General features: G+C 47.4%; 1 protein-coding gene across 3 annotated transcripts in view; it reads right to left on the reverse strand.

Moving 5' to 3' along the window:
- Positions 1–309: 309 nt before the first annotated feature.
- The window catches only part of BRPF3 (bromodomain and PHD finger containing 3), a 33,543-nt gene continuing 21,734 nt past the window's right edge, over positions 310–12,118 (reverse strand). For 2 of the 3 annotated variants that reach the window (XM_046640115.1, XM_046640114.1), the window contains exons 10-13: positions 10,905–11,002; positions 7,962–8,059; positions 4,091–4,245; positions 310–2,723 (exon numbers count right to left, since the gene is read on the reverse strand). In XM_046640115.1, the coding sequence (XP_046496071.1) occupies positions 2,540–2,723; positions 4,091–4,245; positions 7,962–8,059; positions 10,905–11,002 (535 nt within the window). In that variant the 3' untranslated portion in view covers positions 310–2,539. Of the gene's footprint in view, positions 2,724–4,090; positions 4,246–7,961; positions 8,060–10,904; positions 11,003–12,118 lie in introns of those variants that run through there. The other variant, XR_006885337.1, reaches the window with a different exon arrangement.

Below are 12,118 nucleotides of genomic sequence, written 5' to 3' on the forward strand. Positions count from 1 at the left end.
GAGGAGCAGACGCTCCTAAAGGAACAGAGCCACGGGGAAGCAGAGGCATGGGAGGTAGGCTGGACTTCCCACAGCTCCCAGAAGGCAGTGCTGTCTGGGAGGGAAACAATGTCCAAATCCATCTTCCCACCCCTCCCAGGGGTCCAAGAGACAGGCAGGCAGAGACAGAGCCCTCTCCAAATGGCAGCCTGTAGCAGCTAGACAACCCCATTCCTAATGGCCCGGGGCCTTTGGAGGAGGGGCTGGGCTGGAGAAATTAGAAAGAGAGGGGCAGGCCCCCACTCATGACACCAAACACAGCACAGCAACTGCTGCCCATTAGAACATTTATTTCTCAGAGAGAAAATAAGTTTCAGACAGTCATATTATAGTAGGTAAAATTAACTTTTGTATTCTTTACAAGCATAGATTTTTCTCTGTTTATTACCTCTCTTATACCATCTGTTATAAACAATTCTAGAAAGCAAATAAAGTCACTTTCTACAATAAATAGAGCATCGTGTGCTTCACAGCAGACGCGACTGAGACACATAGGCCCCATGCCACAGCAGGATCTGAGCCGTTTCCTGTTCTAAAAGAGCAGTTTTAAAAATGAGACTCAGAGAGAGACTGAAAGGTTCAGAGATCGAAAAAAAGAGACTAAGAAAGAGAATGTCTTGGGGGGAAGAAATAGATAGACACAGAGATTGAGAGAGAGAGAGAAAGCCCCGAGATCTTACAACACAGGTTGAGACGAAGGTCACAGAGTCCACAGCCGACCAACTACCTGGGGAGAGGGGGACACATTGGCTCCTTAAATAAACCACACTGTGTGCATTTAAAATACTCAGCCACACAATGGAGGACTCCAGTAATGAAACTATAGGCCTGAATAATTTAGAACAGTATTTTACAATTATATACACCATGTCCTTCCCTAGCCATATGCTGTATTGTATTTTTATTATTGTACAAAAGCCAAAACCCCATCCTTTATGTTATAGAGAGTTTTGTTGGTTCCCTTTTAAACTCTGGCTCGTGTCCCAAATGTATAAGAAGTTGTGGTGGTTGACTGGTTGTATTTTTAAAAAGTCGAGTGTGTAAAAATGGCAGTGATCTCCCCAGTGACTTCGTTTTGTCCAAAACTCCCCTATGAAAAATTTAAAACAATTAAAAAGAACGTCAGGTTAAAAATCAACATGGCGATCAGTGGCCTGCAACCTGGCCCTGCGACTTTGGTGCTTAAGAGGTGAGGTGAAAAGAAACATCCAGAGAACAGACATCGAAGCCTCTGAAAGTTGTGTTGGTTTGTCAGTCAGCATTCCCCTTTTCACAGTTTTTTTTCCCTTCCGTTTTTGAGAAGGTGAAGGAGGGAGGGGGTTGAAGGAAAAGAGGGAAGGGGACAGAAGGTTTGAAATAGAAGCACTGCGTTCCCTGGAGTTGGGAAGCGGGAGCAGCAGAGGCTGGACAGGGCAGAGCAAAGGACAGGAAGATGCTGGACTATGGGTACCACGCCATCTAGGGTGATGGAGAGTGAGGCTAGAGGCTGCAGTGGCACAGAAGGAAAAGCCCACAGAGAGGGAGCAGGAGGGGTGAGGGGCAGACCTAGCCGAAGGGCACAGCTCCACCCCAACAACCCTCAACACCCCAGTGGACAGACAGACTCTCTCACAACCAGCCAGGTCTGCTGACAGGAGCCTGCCCAGCCTCAGCCCACCTCTTGGCAAGACAAGGAAAGGGCAGGAGGGGCACCCCCCCAATCCAAGTGGGCAAGCTATCACAGCCTGGCCTCAGCTGTGTGTCGCAGCAGTGAGAGTCGGGGGGGTGGGGGGCATAGGTGGTATGTGTGCTGGTGGGAGGGTCACCTGAGTGGTAGGCTGGCCTCTGTCCTGGGCCCTGAGGACCAGGCAGAGATACCCACCTAACATAGCAGCTGACCTCAAAGGGAACGAGATACAAAAAAGAAAAAAAAAACCAGTTTGGTGATGGTTTCTGTCAGTTTGGCACAAGAGAAAGTAGGGAAAGGAACATGGGAATAACAGAGCTGGGCAGAGGTGCAGAAGACAGGACAGGGAAGAGGTGTAAGAATGGGTGACGGAGAGGAGAGAGGGTGAGCTCAGTGAGATTCCACCAGGGACCCTAGTGTAGCCACAGCACCTCTGGGGTCACCGACAGAGCCTCGCTCGCCCTGAGGTGTGGTTAGCAGGGAGTGGGGTGGAGGGGCCAGGCACACCCTTGAGAAAGAGCCCGGGACCTCTTGCCTTCCGGGGCCAGGCCCACCTCCTTGGCTGGGCCCAAGCCTCACAGCTGTTTCTACTTCTAATTGGTTCTTCAGTGGACCAGCCCCTGAGGGAGCTCAGGTGGGAGTTTTTGGCACACGGCAGGCCTGCCAAGGGAACCACGCAGTTGGTCAAAACTGGGGCCTTGCCCTTGGGGAGGACACAGCCCAGTCCCTGGCCTGCCATGAAGTGGGGAAGCTGCCGGCCATACGTCTGGCTGGGGCAGTAAGAGGTTTTTCTGCACCCCATGGGACGGAAGCAGAGCAGGCCAGGCCCCACCCTTACAGGTAGCTGGAGGTGACAAAGGAGTGGGGTCCCCGGACTCGGCTCAGGTGGATCATTGCGCGGTCATAGGCCACCTGCACTGACTTGCGGATGCTGGTCTTGCGGCCTTCCAGCATCTTGAGCTTGTCCACGGTGTCTTCCACACCCAGGGGCAGGACTTTGTCCCTCGGAAGCCACTGCCTAAAACACAAGCACAGTAAGAGGTCTGGGCTGCAATGGGTCTCCTCTGGGCCCACTTGCTCAGGACCAGCAAAACCACAGGGAGGGGACAAGGGGGAGGGAGGCAGACTGGGACACCCCAGGCAAGACCTGTTTTGCAGTCAGGCCCTTCCTTGGGCCCCAGGGTGCTCACTCTGCTTAGAGGGTTGTCAGGTCTCAGGAACAGAGAGAGGCCCATGGGGTGCCCTCTGGCATTGGCTGAGCCATCCGGAAGGCTGAGCCTTTTCCTACCTTGAGGAATCAGTGAGCTATAGCTAGGAAGTGGGGCTGATGCCAGGAATCCATGAACTGATCTCTAGTGGGGCCTGTACCTGGCGTTTTTTGGGTTTTGTTTTTTACTGATCCCCGGGTGGATCTAACATGTGGCTAAGAGCCCAACCTTTAGAGCCAGATCTTAGTTTGTATCCCAGTTCTGGCTATGGGGTCTTGCTTTCTGAGCCTCAGCTTCCTCATCTACAAAATGGATTGGGAGGGGATTAGTGAAGATTTCAATGAGGATTAAATGAGATCATGTATGTAAAGCAATTTGCATAAGGACATGGAGTCAACACTCAATAAACGGCAGCTATTATCATCATTATTTTTACCAGCTAGTCCTTCCTCCTCACTCTGTAGAAGCAGAGGAGAAAGAACTCTCCTGCTGGTGTGAAGAGAAACCCGTATGAAGGTGTTCATACACAGGGAGCAGCAGGCCCCTCGTAGTGCACCCTGCCCTGCCCAGACCACCTGCCCTGGACTGAGACGTGCATTCCTGCAGCCACGAGGAGTGCTGGCAGCTTACAGCTCTCACCTGAGTCCCTCTTCAGGACTCACTCTCCACTATGGGGGCTGCCTGGCCCAAGGCCGCCTCCTTCCAGGGGCAGACGGCATTAAAGGACTAGTTGACATGGGGGTGCAAAGGCAAGGCCCCAATTCCTAACATTTCTAATGAGGTGGATCAACTGAGACCTCGGTAGCAAGCGCTACCGTTCAACTTCCTCCTCTGCCCAGTGCTGCGTCCCTCACCCCCACTGCTCTCCCCAAGAAGCCTCCTGATACAAATCTCCCTCTCAGCGTGTTTCCCAGGGAATCTGACCTGCAACACCTCTCAGTTAACGACGAACACTACTCATCAGTGTTAGTAGTAACACTAAGTTACTATTAACATGCCACGTACAGGCCAGCTGCGGGCAGGTAATGCCTCACCCTCACCTGGGTGGAGGCAGGGTGACTGAGCCCACAGCCCCGCTGTGTGCCTCTTTAGCACATCAGCATGTGTACAGCCTCCTGGTTGGGCCCCTCAGCCTGCACCCTGGCATGGGCCCTCCCCGGCAGCAGCGTCCACTCACCATGTGCGCTTATTGTCAAAGAAGAGGACAAGAAAGAGCTTCTCTCCAGCCTCGGCCTGTCTCTGCTCTCCCAGCTTCAGCACATCCAGTGGGGGGACAGGGATGGGGACGCCATTGTGCAGGAGGCCCTCCCGGGGCATCTTGGGATCGATGATCTGGAGGCAGGAAAGGAGATCGCACTCAGCTGGGGGTGAACAGGGTGAGCAGGGTGTCCTGCCCAGGACTAATTGCTGAACCACCCCACACCAAAGCTATGCAGGCACCTGGCCCTGCCCACAACCTAGTGCTGGAGGGGCTGACCTCTTCCATGACCCTCAGTACCCCAAAATGGAAATCTTAACTCTTGTTTCCCCAGTTCATCGTCCCAATCCTCCAGCCCTGCTCAACCAGTCCTTCCAATGAGGGAGCTTGCTCCATGAACAGTGAGGCCTCAGAAGTGAAACAGAATTAATAGGAAGCCAGCACGGAGGGTGTCAGGACCGAGTGAGTCTCTCTGAAGTCCAGGCCAGACAGGCAAACTCTTTCCTCCGAATGTCCCTTGGGGAAGGGGAGTGGAGGCCATTTTTTTCCCTGTCAATTTCCCTTTGGAACCTTTGCAATTCAATTCAAACGCTCAGGGGCCTTCCCAGACACCATGGCTATGAAGAAGGTTCTGCAACAGCAGGAAGGTCCATCCCTTCAGTTCTACCTAACAGAGCCCCTGGTTACCTACCACTCTCCTGTCTGCCTATAATCCTCCCTGGTCCATGCACCAGACACATATGCGGCAACGCCATGGTAAGATCAGAGAGAAGCTAGAAGACTAAGCTTGGAGGGTCACTGAAGAGGGGAAAATGATGTGGCTGGCAACAGGGGCCATTGGAGGAATTAATCTTTGGGGCTGAATGCTCCACATGGGCAGCTGCTTAGCAAAATGCCTGGTGGCATCAACACAATAATTCTTTAGTGCTTTATGGAGCACTAAGTTACCAAAGCTCCTAATGATTCACACACCACCATCTTATTTCACCCTCTTGCTGATCCTGAGAAGTCTGCTGACAGGTATTAGCTGACGAGGAAAACGTCAAGCACAGAAGGAGGATGTTGCTTGTTGAGGCCACGGCTGGGACTAAAACCAGACACCTGGACAAGGCTTGGGCCTCTGCGGCTCGCTACCTCATACACACCCCTGCTTCCAGAGCAGCTGGCTGATAATCTCTGTGTGCTAAAGCCAGAGAGACTTGGAAACTTACTGAGGCAACAGCTTTCTCCAAAGATGGAACAATCTTAATTCCTATATCCTGTCCTAGGGGGCCTCTTCTCATAATAAACTGCTCCCACTATTTACCTTTGGGTGTCTGCCAACTTCCCTACATCCTTCTCAAGATAAGCAGCTGAAAGCAGGTGTGCTGGTTAAGAGTTTTACTCTAAGGAAGAACCACTCCTGCCCCCAGCTGTGTGATTTGGTCAAAACTCTATCTCCCAGCTTGTCTGTCGCTCCTGGGACTGAAGCTAAGGATCCCAATGAGAACCACCATACGAGCCCTCCTGAGCTCCCTCACTTATCGGACAAGACAGTAGGGCTGCTCTGATATGTTTCCTCTTGACTAAGCCTTGCTGGTTCCTGCCTTGGAACGTAGGTCGGATTGTGAAAAATGTCGCACCCCCCCAAGGACAGAAGCAAGGTGGGTAAGTCTGCCACTCAAGGAGAGCTATGCTCTCTTTTTAAAGAAGACAGAGGCAAACGTGTCCCAAAATAATAAATAATGGTCCATTCACTCAAATGTTATGCAGATGAAAAACAACATGAAAATAAAGCTTGTGATAAACTTTAACATATACAATAAATGTATACATACACTATTATTACAGCTATAATACACAAACAATAAATAGAAGGAACAATACAAAATGCTTATAGTTGACATATTAGAAGGCTTTGTGTTGCTTTTCTCTATTTTTCCAAAACTTCTATAATGCAGTTTGATCAATTTTACAGAAAAACAAAAAATATTTTTTTAAAAAACAAGAGCCCCCAAAAAGATTAAAAACTATATTCACGCTGGACGCAAGTACATATTTAAGTATGCACAGGAAAACGACTGGGAGAGCACAAACCAAAATAAAACACAGGTCTGTTCAGGTGGTTGGGCTTTCAGGTGGTGGTTGAATTCTTTAATCAAGAAAGAAAATGTATTATTAAGAAGATAATTAAAAAAGGGAAAAAGACAAGTTTTAGACTGGCTTTTTTGCATTGTGAGATTTTAAAAAAACAAAACCAAAACCCGCACAGCCTTAGTCACTTCTTCAAGGACGAAGCTGAGGTCTCACTGACACAGGGCACAGAGCCCTGTGAAGGCAGCCCCAGGCCCAAGCTCCTCAGTGGCTGGATCACAGCGTGGATCCCCCCACCTGCCACTACTAAGGACGGGGTGAGGCAGGTAACACGAGTTCCAACATGGCTCTAGCAAGCTGTACCACCTCTTGGAGTCACCTTTTGTCCCAAAAGGATCAGAGCTCCTGCCCTCTTTACCTTAAGAGACTGCTGTTAGATTTGAAAGAGTCACAGACATGAAAGAGCTGGGAGAAGCCCAGAGCTCTGTGCCCATGCACGAGGTTGGTGCGGTGGTTCTCAGCCCCACTACAGATCATCTGAGAAGCTTTCTGAAAAATATTAATGCCTGTGTCTGGTCTCAGAGAGTCTAATTTGGTAGTTCTGAGATGGGGCCTCAGTATCCACATTGTTTAAAGAATTCCCCCGGATGATTCTGACATGCCTCAAGGTTAGAATCAGTATCTTCCAGGGCCAGGTGGATGTTACCTCCCCAAAACAGAAAGAGCTCTAAGAAATAACAATCAAAGTGGTAAAAGGGAATTTTTAGCTCTGCTACTATGGAAAAAATGGAAATTTTAGCTACTGCTGTTGGAGTATAAACCAGAACTAACTTTCTAAAGGGCAACTTAGCAATTTGTATCAGAACTCTGCACAGACTGCCCCAAGAAAGCACCCCTAAGAACTCACTGTAAAGAAATAATCATGGATGTGCACAAAGGTAAAGCTACAATGATGTTTACTGATGGCTATTTATCATAGCGAAAAATTCAAAACAATTTAAATGACCAACTAAGGAATGATTAAAATAAGGAACATGCATACAACTGAAGACAACGCAATCATTAAAGTGATGTTGATGGAGAATGTTTAATGGCTTAAGACACACATGTTCATGGTTTGCTGCTAAGTAAAAGGAAGGTTAAACAGAGTATGGTCTCATATATATGAATATTGATGCATTAAACAAAAAGGGGCTGAGTAGATATACACCAAGAGGTAACATCTGAATAGACGGGACTGTGGGTGATCTAGAACTTGGTGGCTCATAACCCAGGCTTTGACATCATACGTTTTGAGCCCTGGGCTCAAACTGCAACTCTGCCACTTAACAGTTAGGCAACCATGGGTAACAAATAGATCCTCAGTTTTTTCCCCTACAAAATGAGAATAACCATACCTTCCTCAGTATTTCAAGAACTTAGCATCACAGATGTTTAATAAAACATCTAAGCATTATTAGCAACTTTTAAAATTCTCTGCAATGAGCACATGTTACCTTTATGCATAAGCAAACAAACAAATGCTATTAGATCCCTGAGATCCCTGGTCTCTGTCTGCACACTTGCAGCCTACTGTGAGTGCCCAAGCTGGGAGCCTTGCTGGTCTGACCCACCCAGGCCGGGGTAACACCTCCCTCCCTTCTGCAGCTAAAGGCACCCTGACTCCCACCATACTCCACACTCTGCTGGCTTGATCCAATCAGATAAGCCCCCAAGGCAAGGCAGGGGCCAGAACCGCCCAGGGGAGGGAGGAGGGTGGCCTCTGGGGCAGACTCACCAAGGCGGGGTAGGAGGGATAGCCTCGGCACTTGGCCCACACCAGCTCCAGGGGCTCCAGGTCTCCACGGTCTTCAAAGGGCATCAGGAGGCTTCTGCCTGGGGGTGCGGGAGGGGAGGAGACAGTGCCCAAAGGGGACTTGGAATGGTGCCCAGGAGGCCTGCCTGTGGCCTCCAGTTGACTGGGGCAGCCCAGGAATAAGTCCAACATCCCCTCCACCCTTCCTTTTCCCTGCCCTTTCCTTAAAAGTTCTTAGACTAGATCAGGGGTTGGCAAACTTGTTCTGTAAAGGGCCAAATAGTAAATATTTTAGGTTTTCTGGGTCACACGGTCTTTGCTGCAATTATTCAACTTTGCTATCGCAGCATGAAAGCAGCCAGAAATAATCTGTAAATGAATGAGCATGGCTGTGTCCCCACAAAATTTTATTTTTGGATGCTAACATCTGAATTTCATGTAATTTTCATGTGTTACAAAATATCATTCTTCTTTTGATTTTCTTTTCAATGATTTGAAAACGTAAAAACCATTCTTAGCTCATGGGTCCTCAAAACAGACAATAGGCTAGAGTTTGCCGACCTCTGGACTAGAACCCTGGGATGGTGTTCCTTAGGAAAATATGACTGCTTCATCACAGGGCCCCAGGGGAAGGACCATAACCCAGCTTGGGCAAAGCCACAGACTGCTCTCTGGGCCTCCCTGAGCGAAGAGTCCTCACGATGGAGGCTTCATGGAAAAAGATGCCTGGAATGAACATCCCAGTAAAACCACTTGCTACATGGGTTCTTTTCTGACAGATCACCCGGATGCACAGCCCTCAGCAGAGCCAAGCAGGTCTGCAGGTCCCTCACATGCCTGCTTTTGTCAGAACCTTACACTGGGTGTCCTGCCTGCGGCAGGTACCGCATCTCTTCAGCTTACTTTGTTCTGTACCCAGTGCACTAGCACACATGAACGGGGACTTCAGAATGCTTCCGAACACACAGAAGAATCTCCCTTCCCCTCCCCACCTCTATAAACTGGGAAGAGGGAGGTGACCACATTCGACCAAACAAAAAGGCCCAAATCCCACAGAGTAGAAATTATGTTTCTAAGGAACATTTATAATTTTTAAAAATATTCCACTAATAATGACGTACTGTTTTCTACCTATTGAGTCAAGAGCAGTAACAACAAAAAGATAAAATCCAATACTGGAGAGGCAGGCTGCGAGGAAATTGGTGCAATCGTATGCTGCTGAGGCAATCGCAGACCAGTCCAATCCTTTTGGAATGTAATTTGGTGGTATGTCTCAAGAGCCATAAAAAAAATGTAGTATGAACCATCTGCTCCAGTAAATTCCTTCCCTGGGAATTTATTCTAAGAAAAATAACTTTTAAAACAAATACGAGGATTTTGAACAAAAACATTCACTATATTACATATAATGTAAGGAGCTGGAAATAACCAAATGTCTAACAGTAGCAGTGTTAAGTAGATTATAATGCATTGACTGGAAGATACATTGTTCCAATAATATGAGATATATAAAGATTATGTTAAGATGAAAAAAGTATGAGATAACATTGAAAAAAGCAGAATATAAAAGAGTATGTATTTTGGGTTAGCATTTTGTTAAAAATGAGCCTGAAATAAACAGAAGGCAACACAGAGAAATGAAGACAACAGTGTTAAGGTGATGGAACGGTGGGAGGTCAATTTCCTTTGGCATCAGTTTAATAAGTATGTAGTTTTTAAAATAAGAATAAAATGTCACTACCAGAAGCACAAAGTATGTGCCAATCTGCTCCCAGTTTTGCACTAGATACTGTACAAATTCATCTAGACAGGAGCCCTGCCTTCTGGGCACTGACAGTCAGACAGTAATGATACACGCAGGCATGCATTCATCAACACACGTGTGAGAAAGAAATGGATGCTAAGGGAAAATAAAGCAGTTGGGAAAAGGAAAGGAGGAGAGAAGCCCCGAAGCCTGGGTGTTGGATGGAAGCTTCAAGGTGAGGGCATCCAGAGTGCACACTCTCACGGGAGAGCTGGGTGAGGGGCGCTCAGAGAACAGCCCGCCTGGCACCCGCTCCACGTGAGTGCCACCCAGCCCTCTCGTTTGGCGCTGGCCTGTCCTTTATTCCCTTGGTCCAAGGAGACAAGACCCATGTATCTTACTGTGTAGACCAGCTGGAGTAGAATGCCTCACAAGGAGAGGGCTGGAAGTGTTGGATCACATGCAATTACAGGGTTACGTGTGAGACTCAGTGATCCAGGCTGTCACTGCCTACTCCAGTGAGGGCAGACTGGCAATATCTATCGAAAGCACAAATGCACACTTCCTTCAATACAGCAACTCCACTTCTACAGATGTACTCCCCAGGGATACAAAACGATCTACGTACAGGGTTACTCACTGCAACACCGATTATAACAAACAAGTGAAAATAATCTAAACATCCACCTGCAGAGGGCTAAATAAATGATGGCACTCTTATATAATGGGGTATCAGGCAGCCAGTAAAAAGAACAATAGAATCTTCAAGATATATTACTAACTGAAAAAAGGCATGGTTTAGACGAACAGCTGTACATTAGGCTTCTCTACTCACTCTCTTAAATACACACATGAGTTCTGGCTTGTATATGTATGGACTATATCTGAAAAGACACAAAAGAAACTGCAAACAGTGGATGTTCGAGGGAGGAGAATGCTGGCTTTTCATTATGAGCCCTTTTGTACCTTTTTGATTTTTATTACTATGGGCATATATTACCTATTCAAATTTAAGAGAAATTAAAAAAAAAAAAAAAAAGAATAGGAAAGACCTGGGAGGGAGGGCCATCTTCCTGCACAGAGCCTGAGGATTTGGAGGAGCTCAGGGTCTGGCTGCAGCCCACAGAGCTGGTTCTTTGGAAGGCCTGGCCCCCCAGATCCACCTGTATACCGCTCCTCACCTGAGCCACTGTAGTCGGAGTCTCCGTTCACACCTTCCAAGAAGGGCACTCGGGACAGGGCTGGCTTCCCACGGCTACGTTTGGGGGGCGTCAGACCACTGCACACAGAGCAGGGAGGGAGAGGGGGTGAAATGAGCAATTTCAATGACTCACACACCCACTCCTGCTCTCTCATCTCTGATAGGACTGGAGCTGCGAAAACTCTTCAACAATGGTTTCTCATCTTGCCTAAAAACTCACAAGAACCCACGATACATTTCTGACCAAAAAGTTCCCCCAAAGCTTCAAGAACCATTTCATCCACATGGAAGGACTCAACCTAGAAAGATGCCCACTTCTCTGCTCAGGGACCCCGGACTTCATCCAGAGGAAAGGTCACCCCAGGCAGCTGTCAATCCTTCTAGAGTCTGAGAAGCCCGGCTGTGAGGAGGGCCCGCCTCACATCTGCCCTAATTCTTTACTCTGTGGTTCACACTGCTTCTTCTTTAGAAACCAATTTCTTTTTGAGGTACAAAAATGTGCCTCTTTTCCAAATTTTCTATAAAGAACATGTCTTACTTCTTTAATTAGAAAAGACATTTTTAAATTGGAAAAAAATCCACTTCTCACTTCCACTTTCTGTGTGTGAAGTTTTTCTTAGACAGAGATAGATTTATTTTTAACTAACAAGCAGACCGATTTTTTTTTTATATGCTACTGCAAGGAGGTAAAAACATATATTAGACAAAGACTTGAAGCTAATAAAAAATATGAGAATAGTAATACCACAGTAATAGAATGACTGGAACCCACCTAGGCATCAGTACTTTTCAAGAGCTCCCAGTGCAATTCTAATGTACAACTACAGTTGGGAGGCCCCAGGTAGGCATGATGTGGCTAGGGCTTTTTCTCACTCAAGCTTTCAAAACTATTACTGCTATATAATTTTTTCAACTAAAAAAAATGCGTGAAAGACAGGTCAACAATCTGCAGACAGCAGAAATGCTTAAGAAACCCCTGGTGGGATAAGGACTGGTTGGAGAGCAGGGTATTCCTGTTTGACTGAATCATAACTGACTTTATCACAGTCTTATACAGAAAAGCTTGCACAACCAGAACCCAATGAATCAGAATCCTTCCAAAACCAGTAGGCCGGGAGCTTTTGTCCTGCTACTCAAAATTAGGACCTGTTTGGGAAAAAACAAATAACAACAAGTTCACCTTTAGGATTTGGT

Source organism: Equus quagga, chromosome 15 (genome assembly GCF_021613505.1).
Source record: "Equus quagga isolate Etosha38 chromosome 15, UCLA_HA_Equagga_1.0, whole genome shotgun sequence".
NCBI lineage: Eukaryota > Metazoa > Chordata > Mammalia > Perissodactyla > Equidae > Equus > Equus quagga.